The sequence below is a fragment of the Panthera pardus genome, unplaced genomic scaffold, assembly GCF_024362965.1.
Source record: "Panthera pardus isolate Hobbes unplaced genomic scaffold, ASM2436296v1 HiC_scaffold_27, whole genome shotgun sequence".
Taxonomy (NCBI): domain Eukaryota; kingdom Metazoa; phylum Chordata; class Mammalia; order Carnivora; family Felidae; genus Panthera; species Panthera pardus.
The window spans coordinates 109,007,011-109,020,091 of record NW_026526843.1 but is presented as its reverse complement, the minus strand read 5'-3'; the positions used below and the strand labels follow the sequence as shown (position 1 = coordinate 109,020,091).

Genomic DNA, 13,081 nt, shown 5'->3' with positions numbered 1-13,081 from the left:
AGGTTGGCCCGGGCATCAGGGAATCTGGATTTCGGGAGGGTTCCCACCATTAACCGGTAAAAGTAACTAGCTCACTGTGCCAAAGCTGTTTGTACAAATAGCATGATTTATCCTGAACACTTGCTTTCCTTCTGACAGTCTGGAATTTGGGTATGTACCAGACAGGGGGTAGCTACGTGACCATCCTCCAATAAAAACTCTGGGCAGTGAGTCTCTAATAAGCTTCCTTGTAGGTAACACTTCATACATGTCACAACTCATTGCCGAGGGAATGTGCCCTATGTGGCTCCAGAGGAAGAGGACTCTGGAAGCTTGTTCCTGGTCTTTCCCAGACTTCATCCTATGGCCTTTTCCTTTTGCTGATTTTGTTCTGTAGCCTTGCACTGTTATAAATCATAGTTGGGAGTACTCCCAGAGAATCACTGACCCTTCAAGTGGTCTTGAGGACTTCCTGACACATTCCTTGTTCTCAAAAGGGAGACCTTCCTACTTCTCAGGCATTTTTTCCGTTTAAGAGATAATTCATGTACCACAAAACTATCCTTTAAAAAGTTCACGATTTAGTGGTATTTAGTATATTCACAAGTTGTGCAATTATAACTACAGTTAAATTCCAGAATATTACCCCCAAAACAAACCCTGTACCCATTAAGCATTCATTCCCCTTCCCCATTCCCTCAGTCCCTAGCAACCACTAATTTACTGTCTTTCTGGATTTGCTTATTCTGGACAATTCATATAAATGGAATCACAGAATTTGTAGCATTTGTGTTTGGCTTCTTTCACCGAGCATAATGTTTTCAAGGTTCATCACATAGCATGTATCAGTACTTCGTTTCTTTTTATAGCTGAGTAATATTCCATTTTATGGATATACCACATTTTGTTTGCCCATTCATCTTTTGGACATTTGTGCCGTTTCCACTTTGTGGCTAATATGAATAATGCTGCTAAGAACTACTCAGGTACAAGTTTTTGTGTGTTTTCAATTTTCTTGGGCCTGTACCTAAGAGTCCAGTTGCTAGGTCACATGGTAACTCTATGTTTAACTTTTTGAGGAACTTGCCAGACTGTTTTCCAAAACAAGTACATCATTTTACATTCCCACCAGCAATTTATGAAGGTTACAGTTTCTCCATATCTTTGTCAACACTTACTATTTTTCCTTTTTTCTTTGAATTTTAGCCATCCTAGTAAGTGTGAAGTGGTATCTCATTGTGGTTTTGACATATATTTCCATAATGTCTAATGATGTTGAGCATCTTATCATATGCTTATTGGCCATTTCTTTATCTTCTTTGGAGAAATAGCACAATTACTCAGAAACTAGTAGGTTGCTTCCAGAAATCAGAAGTAGATAAAGGATTATATGTCATGTCTATGTCATCTAACTAAATACACTATCTTGGGAACTAAGACCACACCTGCCCTAATGTGGACACAATGTTGCTAATCTGCAAACAGAGAATGCCAGCCCTCATTAATCTTGCTATGACAATTTGATCCGATTTGGTCAAGAAAAGGTTTTCATAGGGTGGCCTGGAATTTCTCAGACTTCAGTGTATCTGTCTTCCTTACAAGCTCCCAGGTGATACTCATGTTGATGGTCCATGGGCCACCCTTTGAGTAACAAGGCTCTAGACATTTGCGCTCTTACTATTGTAAACATTGTCCTATCTCATTTAATTCTCATGACAGTTTAAAGTAATTCAATTTTATAGATAAGGAAACTGAGCCTTAGAGAGGTTAATGAATTTACCCAAAGTGGAAAGAGCTAGTAAGTGGTAAATCTGGTTATGGTATTCCAGACATTGTGGTTTATAGGCTACGTTGCCAAATCACTCTTTAAAAAAGTGTACTCACCTCCATAGCTCATGAAATAGATTTTTTTCCCCCTAATCCACATGCCCTCAATCATAAAATAATTTACTTACCTCTGTGACACTTAAAAGAAAAACAACCATAGCAACAGCAAAACACTGGTGGGTAGAAAATGTGATTAACCACTGAAGACATTTCACAAAGTAAGCAAATGGGAAACAAAATACAAAAATTCAGGAATAGTTCATAGATCAACCAACATCACTTTGGGCACTTTTCTCAGTGTCACCAGCTTGGCCTCTTTTACCTGAGTCACTGGTTTGCTCAGAGAGCATGAGTGTACTTCTGCTTCTGGCTAAAGAAGCCTGTGTGGGAGTCAACAGTCGCATAACAAGAAAGGTTTCCATGGGACTAAGGTGTGTGCGATGAGCTGAGGGATGGAATCAAATGAAAATTTTAAAAAGCAAAATTAAAACAAAATAAAATGTTTAAAACAACACAGAACATGATGCAAATTAACTTTTGGGTGGCAGAATGTGGAAAATAAAAATATTCTAGCAAAGGATGGCTTCGGAGTTCATTATACTAAAATAAAACAAATGATGTCATTTGGAGTTTGGGAGAGTGTGGTAATTCTTTTAGGGTGCCAGAATTCATTCAGTATGCTATTACAGTATTACAATATTACCTGTATCATGTGAAGAGAATTAGCCCATCTCCCAAGATGTAATATGGACTCAAGAAACCATTTACTCACCTAGTAGATCTAACATTGAAAAAAAGATTACTCCTACGAAACACTTTAGGTTCTCTGTTAAAAAACATTTCATTATACACCGATTTTGTTAATGTATAAATATGCATCTGTTCATACTTTTTCCATGTAAATAAGGGCAAAAAATAAATAAGAACTACAAAAATAAAAATAGCCAACTTATCAGCTTAAATGGAAGTAGTAGTAGTCATAATTTAAAATTCAGTAACCAAAATGTCATTTTGGATGGCTTTGGAATATATTATATGGTAATGAATTAACTATTCCATTACTTTGAATTTTGGGGTACCCATTAGCCAGTAAATGGTTTGGGAATTGAAATTTTTCAATTTATAATCCACAAGCAGATAATTCAGTTGCCAAGAATATGTACTAACATACTGATATCTTTACATAGTAATCATTGCAAATATGAATTTAACACCAATATGTAACCCTGTGAATTAATGAAAACATATGGAATACACTCACTATGGAACAGCTATACAGAGTTAAGAGCAAGTAGATGTTTTCTCATTCACCTTGCAGTTAATTCAAGGTTTCCAGCATTCAGTTCACCCATGAACTGCATCAGGGATCAGCAACACTGACACTTACAGGGTTTCTGACCTGACAGCCTCTGTGCTGAAGGTGCAAGATCAATGCCAGTGAAAAACAACCAGAAAGGCACACTGGCCTATTCAAAGTCAAAACCCGTTTCCTGCTTGCCCTTTGGTAATGCCTGACCTGTTAAATACTTCACTGGCACCTGACTCTTCTCCAATAATGCTTTAAAATACGTGTTTAGGGGCGCCTGGGTGGCTCAGTCGGTTAAGTGACCGACTTTGGCTCAGGTCGTGATCTCACGGTTTGTGAGTTCAAGCCCCGCGTTGGGCTCTGTGCTGACAGCTCAGAGCCTGGAGCCTGCTTCAGATTCTGTGTCTCCCTCTCTCTGCCCCTCCCCCATGCACGCTCTCTCTCTCAAAAATAAACAAACATTAAAAAAATTTTTTTAAATAAATAAATAAAATACACATTTAATGCATGGAGAGCATCATTCTCTTCCCTAACCTATATACTCTGGAAGGTGTAAGTTCCTGCTTTTAGTGACTTATCTGAGCCTCAATTAGAACACAAGCAGTTTTAAATCTATTCAGTTTCTGGAACCGGCACACGTCCTACACATGCCATCTTCCACCTCAAAATGAGTGCCAGAACAGGCCACCCATTCTTTTCTCCTTTTAAAGCCTTCATATTAGTTCTGAACTTGTTTTCAAACAGAAATGGGCAGGCCTACAAACCACAGACAATAGCATAGCCCCATTTTTTTCATACCTGTAAGTTTTCCATGAACCTCAGCCTGATGACTTCTGCTGTTTCTGGCTAATCAACTAGATCACATCAATCAATAACCAGGCAGTTACTTTTTTAACGGTCTTCTCTGCCCACTGGTCAATTAATTCTAGGGCAGGATAACTCCTACATGCACTGTAGAAAATGGAATAGTCTCTTTCAGACTGAAAGAATATCATTAATTCCTGCACCTATTCAACAACGATCTGACTCTAAAGAGTGATGCCACTTTCCAAAGTCCCATTAAGTGAGGTCCTGAGGCTCCCACATTCAGACCACAAGGCTAGGATAATGGAGGTATTTGCAGGAGGCTCAAGGGGTTCTCACAAAGGCCGATGTTAAGACACTCACACTAGAAAAGAGGAAAACTACAGAGACCAGGTCTACTTGTTCACTTGCCTCGGTCTGGGGAATAGGATATTGCCACGGTGGATGAAGACAGGCGCTTACTCATGGGAGGCTCCATCTGCTTTGGCAAATTCATGGCTGATGTTGAAAGTTTGTCACATGCTGCAGAGAAACGCATTAAAGACATTGGTATTCACACCATTGTAGATCGAGAAACACATATCCCAAAGTGTTCTTCCTGTCCTCATCCACACGTTTCCTAAACTGCTGTGGCACAGCACACTTCTTCCATCATCCTGCTACATACTTAGCCTATCTGGAAATGCCCAGGCCACGGCAGTCATCAGTCTGAAGCAGGATCTTCTCTTCAATTTCAAACGTTCAACCTCACTCAACTGTTCAACTAAAGCCACACTAATCCCACCAGCAAATCAACTCCTTGTGTCCAGGGACTTTTAAGCACATTCAGACTACACAAAAACAAAACCAGTCTAGACACAGAGACAAATCACCACTGGAAAATGTTCTATGGTCTGAGACTGAGCTGAAACCAGACTTTCTGACAGTTATCTATAGGCTCAGGTTGGAGAGAGAAGTAATGTGTACTGCAAGAAGCTGTATTTAAAGCAGAACCACCTTTAGCAGCTGGTTTCTTCCTCTTCTCAAGAGATGGGATCACAATGGCCCTTTCTCTAGTGCTGTGACTATTTATGGTTAGGATTTTAACACATGATCTGGGATCTGGTGTTCTTAACTTGCAGCCGTTATTTTATTTTAGACTGGTTTCTAAATTAAACCATTATAGCAAATGAAGCGGTGCTGATAGTGCCGAGCCACGCCCTATCAAAGCCTGAGGCAAAAGGAAAGATGTATGCCCTTGGCTTTAAAGGAAGCAAACTCATTAATAATATTTTCAAAATCTACTCCTCTCCTCATACTGTTTTCAAATGTGAAAATTGCCATGTTTTACAATGTGTCATCAAATGACAATCTTAAGTAATTTTTAATTGTCTTAAGCTGGAGTGAAATTATAATAAATTCTATTTTGGTATAAATAAAATATTTAAATTTAAAATGATGTGAGATTTGGTGCGCCTGGGTGGCTGAGTCAGTTAAATGTCCGACTTTGGCTCAGGTAACGATCTTGCGGTTCATGAGTTCAAGCCCCGGGATGAGCTCTGTGCTGACAGTTCAAAGGCTCAAGCCTCCTTCAGATTCTGTGTCTTCCTCTCTCTCTCTCTTCACTTCCCCCACTCATGCTCTGTCTCTCAAAAATAAATAAAAATATTAAATTTTTTTTTAAAAAATGATGTGAGTTTTAGTAGACCTACTCAATTTTTCAGCATTTTTTCTGAGTACTTCAATGTTCTGAAAAAAAAATTAACCAGTAGAAATTACATAAAACCAAGTGTAAAAGGGTACACATTTCCCCTTTTGCTGTAGGCTCCGTTATGGCTGACTCAGTATGGTACTCGCCTTTAGAAATTGGATATTTTGTTCATCATGGATTATTACGCATTCATTTAGATTTATTCAAATATTAATTCATCTCGATAACTTAGATCTTTGGTAATGCTTTAAATTGTGTGTCCAAGTCACATATTGTGCTTGCCTCGCCCTGGCCCGAGCCCTGCGTGTGATTCCCAAGGGGTAATTATCAACTCCTACCTACTGCCCCTCTCTGTTAAGGGAAGACCAGTGCCACATTAGAGTTAACTTGGCCCATGCAGCAAAGTGTCTGCTACTCAGCAACACCAGTAAGGATTTTTCTTTGTCAAAGGAATGCTGGAAGCCAAGGATATTTATTCCTACTGCTGTAACTTGACCTTCCGTATTGCTGATAAATACTGCATCCTGTTTACATCTTGTTTTTCTTTGCCAGTCAAAGATGGATTAAATTTCTAAAGTCTTTATTAAATGGAAGCAAAATTTTACTAATTCTGCTCTTGTTCTAGGCACTAAGAATTTCCCAGGCCTGTATCCAAAAACAGAGAGCCTATTAGATAGAGTAAATCAAAAACAAAGCAAACTTATCTCCTTTAGATTTCCAGTGCTGGTACCGATAACCTCACTACCACTCTGTCTCAAACACCTCTTCCAGGAATCTATCATATTAACACACAGAACTCTCTAAGGGCACAGGTTTTGGTAACCAGAAGTGACTGAAACACCTTACTACTTCATGCCTAAAACCAGTAATTAGTGAGAGTATTAAAGATCTAAATGCACATAAGTCAAACACTGACAAGATTTTCAAGCAGCAGTTGGTGAGCTAAGGATGAAATGTCTCCAGGGCACTAGGGTGTAAGGCATGCACAGCTCCACGATGACAGAGGAACAAAGAAACATGGGCATGTCATTCACAGTTCTAGAAAAAAAGTTCTAAGGGGTCAGTCTAAGAAATCAACTAAGAGTGCTTGAGACAAACACGGTGATGGAGGAGGATGATCAGTACAGTCATCACAAAACGCCACGGTGCGGTGAAGCTCAGATATACCGTTGGTGGACTCGGCAGCGGTGGCACTGGTCCCTGGGTCCGGAGGAAGGGTGCTGGATGCTAAACCTAGAGGAGGGGGTGGGGTATTTTCTGATTCACCTACACAGCAAAAAATCAGAGCAAAGAGAGGTAAAAGAAAAAAGTCCCAATTTCTGGTTGAGTTTAGTTTCTAACTAGGAAATTAGAAAAAGTAACTGAAATAGGTTATTGGCTTCTCCAAAAGAAAATAAAGTATATTCACTGACAGAGGGTAAAAGCACAATACAGCAAAGTCAAGAAACTGTACTACAAATGGAATCCATCTGTTTTCAGAAAAAGCTAATATACAACTCCTGTGTAACAGAATGACAAAATCACAGTAAAGAAGGCACTGGAGAGGGAAAAGCTACCCAGAGACTAGTAACAATCCACACATTACATTAAGCACTTGAAAATTTAAAGATGAGCATGAACTGGAAAATGAAATAAATAAGTCACCTTGAAACAAAATGGGAAGAGCAACAAAAATTAATAATGAGGAGGGAAAAGCCCCAGCCCCTTTTGGAGGGTAACCGCTGCTCAGCCTTTCTGGGTCACACTGCAGTAGTGACTTAGGCTACTGCCATTTGACCTTCCCTGAAATCAGAGTATACCTAGGCTTGCCATATGCATCTGGTTAACCAGGCTCTGCATTCATTTTCTTTGCTTTTCTTTTGTTTTACCTCAAAAAGCCCAGTTACTGTATCAACTGCTGTTTGCTAGCAAAAATAATGCACAGACCCCCTTAATGAGAAATACATATACAGGAAGGTTGGCATCACAGCTGATAAAGGTACCTGCAGATAACTACAAAGCATGCCCCAGATCCCGTGGGCACCAGCCTGTGCCCACCATCTTCTGCTTGACCCATGATCTCCCACCTGGGCCCTGCAATGCAGGGATAGCCCTACACTCACCATCACGTCCTCCAGGCCCTGTGGCCAGTGAAGCTCCCCATGAGCACTTCTTCTTCATCTCCAGTTGCTGTGTGCGCTCCAGGGACCGACGCATCATCGCCTCCAGCCGCTCCTGCCCAGTTCACATAAGGAAGAGCAACATTAACCACCCAGCCCCACTGTGCTGCCGAGAGCGGTGCTCAGGGTGAGTCACCAAATGGGTTTCTCTGTGTTAAGCATCCAAAACCTAGGCACACGTGCTCTACATCACACCAGCGAGATCTTAGTGGGTGGAGAGTAAACAATGCAGCTAGTGCTGGCTCCCAGCCCCAGGGGACAGGCTGCTGCGGCAGCCAGGCCTTGATTTGTTTAAGAATAATGCCAGACAAGCATTAACTCCTTCAGGCCTGTCTCACGTCCCATTTTGCCCTATCTACTAGAACTAGAATTGTGCTCTGGAACCAAGTGCATTCTCTCTAGTAGAAAAGCATAAAGCATTCTCATTTGAGAAAATTTAAATTAAAATATAATTTGAATTTTTGTAGCCTTAAACATAACTTTCTGGAGTATACATACATGGCTTTGAGATCTATTTTACCAAGACCCATTTTCATCTTAGAACTTCTTAAAGGGGAATCAATCGTTTTCTACATTGTAACATTTTCCTGCTACATAGTATTCTGGGCATAATGCTGCATATTTCAAAATTTAAAAGAGACAAGAGTAGGGAACCTTCTGGCCACAAAACAAAGCATCGATGCATTCTCAACAGTTAGACAGGGGGTGGGGGGGGTGGTGAGGAGAAGAACTAGACGGTTTCTAGCCAGAAGAGAAAAAACAACAACAAAACAAAACAGGCTTTTCTCTTACCAAAGCATTTATTAAAAAGCACTCTCCTGTGTTACCAAAGTGTTATATTCATAAACTTGGGTCTGACGGCTGGCAAATATTTCCTCAGCACTGGAGTGAAGCTGTTCTAATTTTGCATTCTCCACCACCCCAATGACACTGCAAATACCAAATCCTCTCCCTGACTCTACTACAGAAAGCCTGAAGCAAGGAAAACAGGTACATGCTGATGCCCTTTTGCCTTCATAAAAGCCAACCCTGAGACGCTTTAGGAATCCTAGCCCAATCTAAAACAAAAAGATAACTATTTTCTCATGGCTTGAATAAAAAGCAAGCAAAATTAATTCAGGGAAGCACCAACTGAGTAACCATGACTTCAAAATCAGGGAAAGGCTCCTCCTTTATTTTACTTACTAGAAACACAGAAAGGTCGCTTATGAGGTGTCTGGATCTATCCCTTCTGTCTATACCAGAGAGATGGGATGTGCATTATCTACATCTCAGCTTCCTCTGCATAATTTTTCTCTGAATAGCACTTTGCTAAGACATGGTCTCTCCAGGGACCTCTGAGCAGAAAGGGGATTTTTTTTCTCCTGTAAATCTCAGATTTTTATTTGCTCTAGCTTTTGGCTGAGACTCTACAATTATGAGTGTGCATTTCCTAGCAAAGTCCTGTCCTCATGACCCTGGCCCATTAAATTCTGACAGCCAAACCTCAGGGCCTACCCCAAGAAAAGTTGGGGGTTTAGAGGGACTAGAACGTCTTGACTATTTGACACTTGAAGTACGTCGCTTGAGACCAGGACTGAAAATTATTTCATTATATGGATTTAACATGAAATATTTAACCAGTGACCTAATACAAGTGTTGAAACCTTTTACCTCGAGTGAATTTAGTATTGAGTGGGTTATGGGAGATTTCCTACATGCCAGAAGGATCTCACAAGACACTCCTTCATTTACTAGGAGATCAATGACAACTAAGAACACCAAGACTTGTCAGCCAAACTGAGCAGCTACATAGGGGTATAATTACAAGAGAATGTTCACCCAAAGCTATACCTACTCCTGGACTGTTCCGTTACCTTAAAGAAAAAAAAAAAAAAAAACCTCTGCCATCCACCCCCTACCCGCTGAGTTGGTGCAAATTCCACTGTTAGAGATACATTCCTTTGAATCATAAGCAGGTTTATGAAAATGAAGCTATCCTGAAGAGAAGACACAATTACTCTGTGTCACACACTTTTGCAGAGATGATGAAAAACAGGTGGTAATCAAACTCTATAGTATGAGACTTAATGGAACTCAAAGTCATCAGAATGGGATAATTCAAATATGTCAAAGCACTGGTCCACTTCACTCTTGTTAGAGGTTAGTCCTATATTGTATTATCGTGTGTGTGTGTGTGTGTGTGTGAGAGAGAGAGAGAGAGAGAGAGACAGAGAGAGAGGGAGAGAGAGAGAAAGAGAGATGAAAGGAGGGAGGGAGAGGGAGAGAGAGATTTTTCTATTCCTTCATTGGATGGAATGGAAATAATCCTAGATTTGGAGTCAGGAAATATGGCTTCAAATCGCACCTCTGCCTGCCACTTTCTAGCCCTATGACCTTGAGTTAATAATTTAACATCCTTGGGCATAAGTTTTCTATCTATAAATGGGGATGATATTGATATTTTTGTAAACTCCCATGTATACTTACCTAAAGTTTTTTCCTCACGTTAAAAAAAGTGGGGATAACAGTACCCATATCACCAGATCACTCAAGTCTATGAGACAATAACTAGCATAATATGTCCTTAACCAACACTAGCTGAATCCAGATTTGAATAGGAAAAATTATTATTATTTTTTAAAAATGTTCATTTATTATTGAGAGAGAGAGAGAGAGAAAGAGAGAGAGAAAGGGAGAGAGAGAGCACACGTGCGCTCAAGTGGGGGAGGGGCAGAGAGAGGAAAACAGAATGTGAAGCAGGCTCCAGGCTCTGAGCTATCAGCACACAGCCTGATGTGGGGCTTGAACCCACGAACCATGAGATCATGACCTAAGCTGAAGTCGAAGTCGGACACTTAACTGACTGAGCCACCCAGGCACCCCTAAGAATTTGCATTTCTAACAAGTTCTCAGGTGATGCAGATGCTGCTGGTCCTGGGATCTCAATGTGAGAACCACTGGTTAGAGGAAAGGCTGAGCATAACAGAGCATGCAAGGAAGTTCAATCACACCAGAATAACACTATTAATAAATATTATAGCTGCATACTGCATACTGAAATTCCTGCCAAATTCTCGTTCTCCTGAGTATCACTGGATAATCAACAGAGGATGGGGAAAGGGCAAGGTAGATTCTTGTCCTGAGAATGTCCTCTACTGGGTAAGCCTTAGTGGAAGGAAGGAATGAGGGGACCTCACCCTTGACCCCTTTAACTCTGGCCTTAGGTCTGCCTGGATGAACTCAGAGGAGAACCAAGACCAAGGTGAGCCACAGAGTTGGCTGAGGAGTGTAAAAGGCCTCCAGCAGGACACTGCCCAGGCAGTGTCGATGACCCAGACAGCCATCTCTAGCAGGAGTGGAGAGCTGGCTGTGCCTTTTCCACTGCCCTTACTACATGTGTTCTGGGGAACAGTGTGCGGACAAGCCCCCAAGAGGTTATCAGTAGGGCTCTGCAGAAGGTCTTTCTCTTTACAAACAGATGTCTCATCTGGCCAGAAGGCCATGTAGTCGCCATGGCCCCATGCCAGCCAATGCCCTCTGAGAGTGGCTAGCTCTCAGTTTAATGAAATTTTCGTTTTTACAGTCAGCTTGGTGGATTTTGCTAGGTATCAAGCAGTAAGAGTATGAGAAGTTGTGATGTGTCAAAAAATCCCACAGAGATGAAGCTACTCTTGGAAAGAGGGCTTTCCTGGTTATCTGTTTAACATGAGGACCATGGAGTTGGCTTCACCAAACCCCATTTCTCAGGGGCTCTAGTCAGGAAACCATACTTCGCCAAGTGGAGAATGGGTGAGTATACTGTGTTGTCAGTCTTAACCCAAGTAGGTGACAAGGGTTTGGTCCAGAAGCCTCAGTCTTGGGAGCTGTGTGGCATGTAAGGATTAGAAGAACCCAATTTGAGGAGAAAGCAGCCTTCAGTGAGGGAATGAGCTCAAGCTCAGTATCTCAAGTGGATACTGGACACCCCCTTCCCCAGGACAGGCCTGACTAGCCTCCAGCCCTTCCAGTCCTCAAAAGCCCAGGAAGCCAGGCTGTTTGTGGTGCCCACTTCGGTACTAGTAGATAGGAAGCCTCCTGGCCAAGTCTGGGGCTCACCCACACAGACATGAGGAGTTACCAAAAGTAACATCATGGCAACTCTATGGACATGGAACCAGACCAGGGCTAGGAGGGAGGGGTGGAGTCAACAGGTCTTTTATAAGCTCCTAATACCAGACCCAGAGATGTAGGACTTGGTGGGCAACCTGAATACTTACTAATAAGCTACAGTAGCAAAATGGGCTGCAATGGAATGAACCATTCCTATAGAGACTTTTCCCTAGTTGACAGAGACAGAACATGATAAGAAGAAGAAAAGAATGGAGAATCTCCACAGCCATGTGCCACGCAGGCAGCAGCACTGCTGAAGATCTCCATCGAACCATGAAGGCAAATGCACAGGGTTTCCTCTGGAAAGGGGCTCCTGAAGTGCAGACCTATCCATCCTCTCCAAAGATCACCCACAAGAATGCCAAACAGATCTCGGTACCAGCAGACTGCTGACGCTGCTGTGGTTACCAGGCCGGCCTGTATGTGGAAAGTCCCTAAGCTCCACCTGGGACTCTGGGGGCCCTGAGGGTGGGAGCAGTGGCAGAGGACGGCTGCTGTTTCCTTGTGTTGCTACACAACCATGGGAGGCCCAGGCTCTCAGCCTTGCCCTTCTGTGTCCGGGGAGAAGAGGGAAGCAAGCTCAGCTTGTATGTGTCATGACAAAGGTCAGGCAGCATCCTCCACTCCCCACCATCACCCATCTTAGGGGTGAAAGGAAACACACAAGGCAAATAGAAAATTATCTGGAAGTGCAATTGCTAAAGATTCAGCTGAAGTCACTGAAGGGAGTCTAACATTTCCGAACATTACTCTGTACAAGGTGCTTTGCTGGGCACTTTCACAAATGTCATTTCCTTCGGGCACCTGGGTGGCTCAGTTGGCTGGGCATGCAACTTCAGCTCAGGTCATGATCTCGTGGCTCGTGGGTTCGAGCCCCACATCAGGCTCTGTGCTGACAGCTCAGAGTGTGGAACCTGCTTCGGATTCTGTGTCTCCCTCTCTCTCTGCCCCTCCCCACTTGTGCTCGGTCTCTCTTTCTCAAAAATAAACATTAAAAAAAATTATAAAAAAAAGTCATTTGTGACCACCTCTGTTTTGGGCCGAGGAGAGTAAGTTAGAGGGTTATGAGCAGCTATGTGACTCGCCCCCAGCTACCAGCTTCCTAGTAGTGGAGCTGGGATTTGCACAGGGAACAGATGAAGCCATGTAGCTATCAGGCCACAGCCAGAAATGGCAAAGTAGGGC

At 42.1% G+C, this 13,081-nt stretch overlaps 1 protein-coding gene across 12 annotated transcripts in view; it reads right to left on the bottom strand.

The window, feature by feature from the left end:
• The window catches only part of MAP7D2 (MAP7 domain containing 2), a 113,586-nt gene that overhangs the window by 42,808 nt on the left and 57,697 nt on the right, over positions 1 to 13,081 (bottom strand). For 7 of the 12 annotated variants that reach the window (XM_019431671.2, XM_019431672.2, XM_019431677.2 and 4 more), the window contains 4 exons: positions 7,709 to 7,820; positions 6,774 to 6,872; positions 4,328 to 4,438; positions 2,129 to 2,251 (listed from right to left, as the gene is read on the bottom strand). In XM_019431671.2, the coding sequence (XP_019287216.1) occupies positions 2,129 to 2,251; positions 4,328 to 4,438; positions 6,774 to 6,872; positions 7,709 to 7,820 (445 nt within the window). The remainder of the gene's footprint in view (positions 1 to 2,128; positions 2,252 to 4,327; positions 4,439 to 6,773; positions 6,873 to 7,708; positions 7,821 to 13,081) is intronic. The other 5 variants (XM_019431673.2, XM_019431674.2, XM_019431682.2 and 2 more) reach the window with 5 other exon arrangements.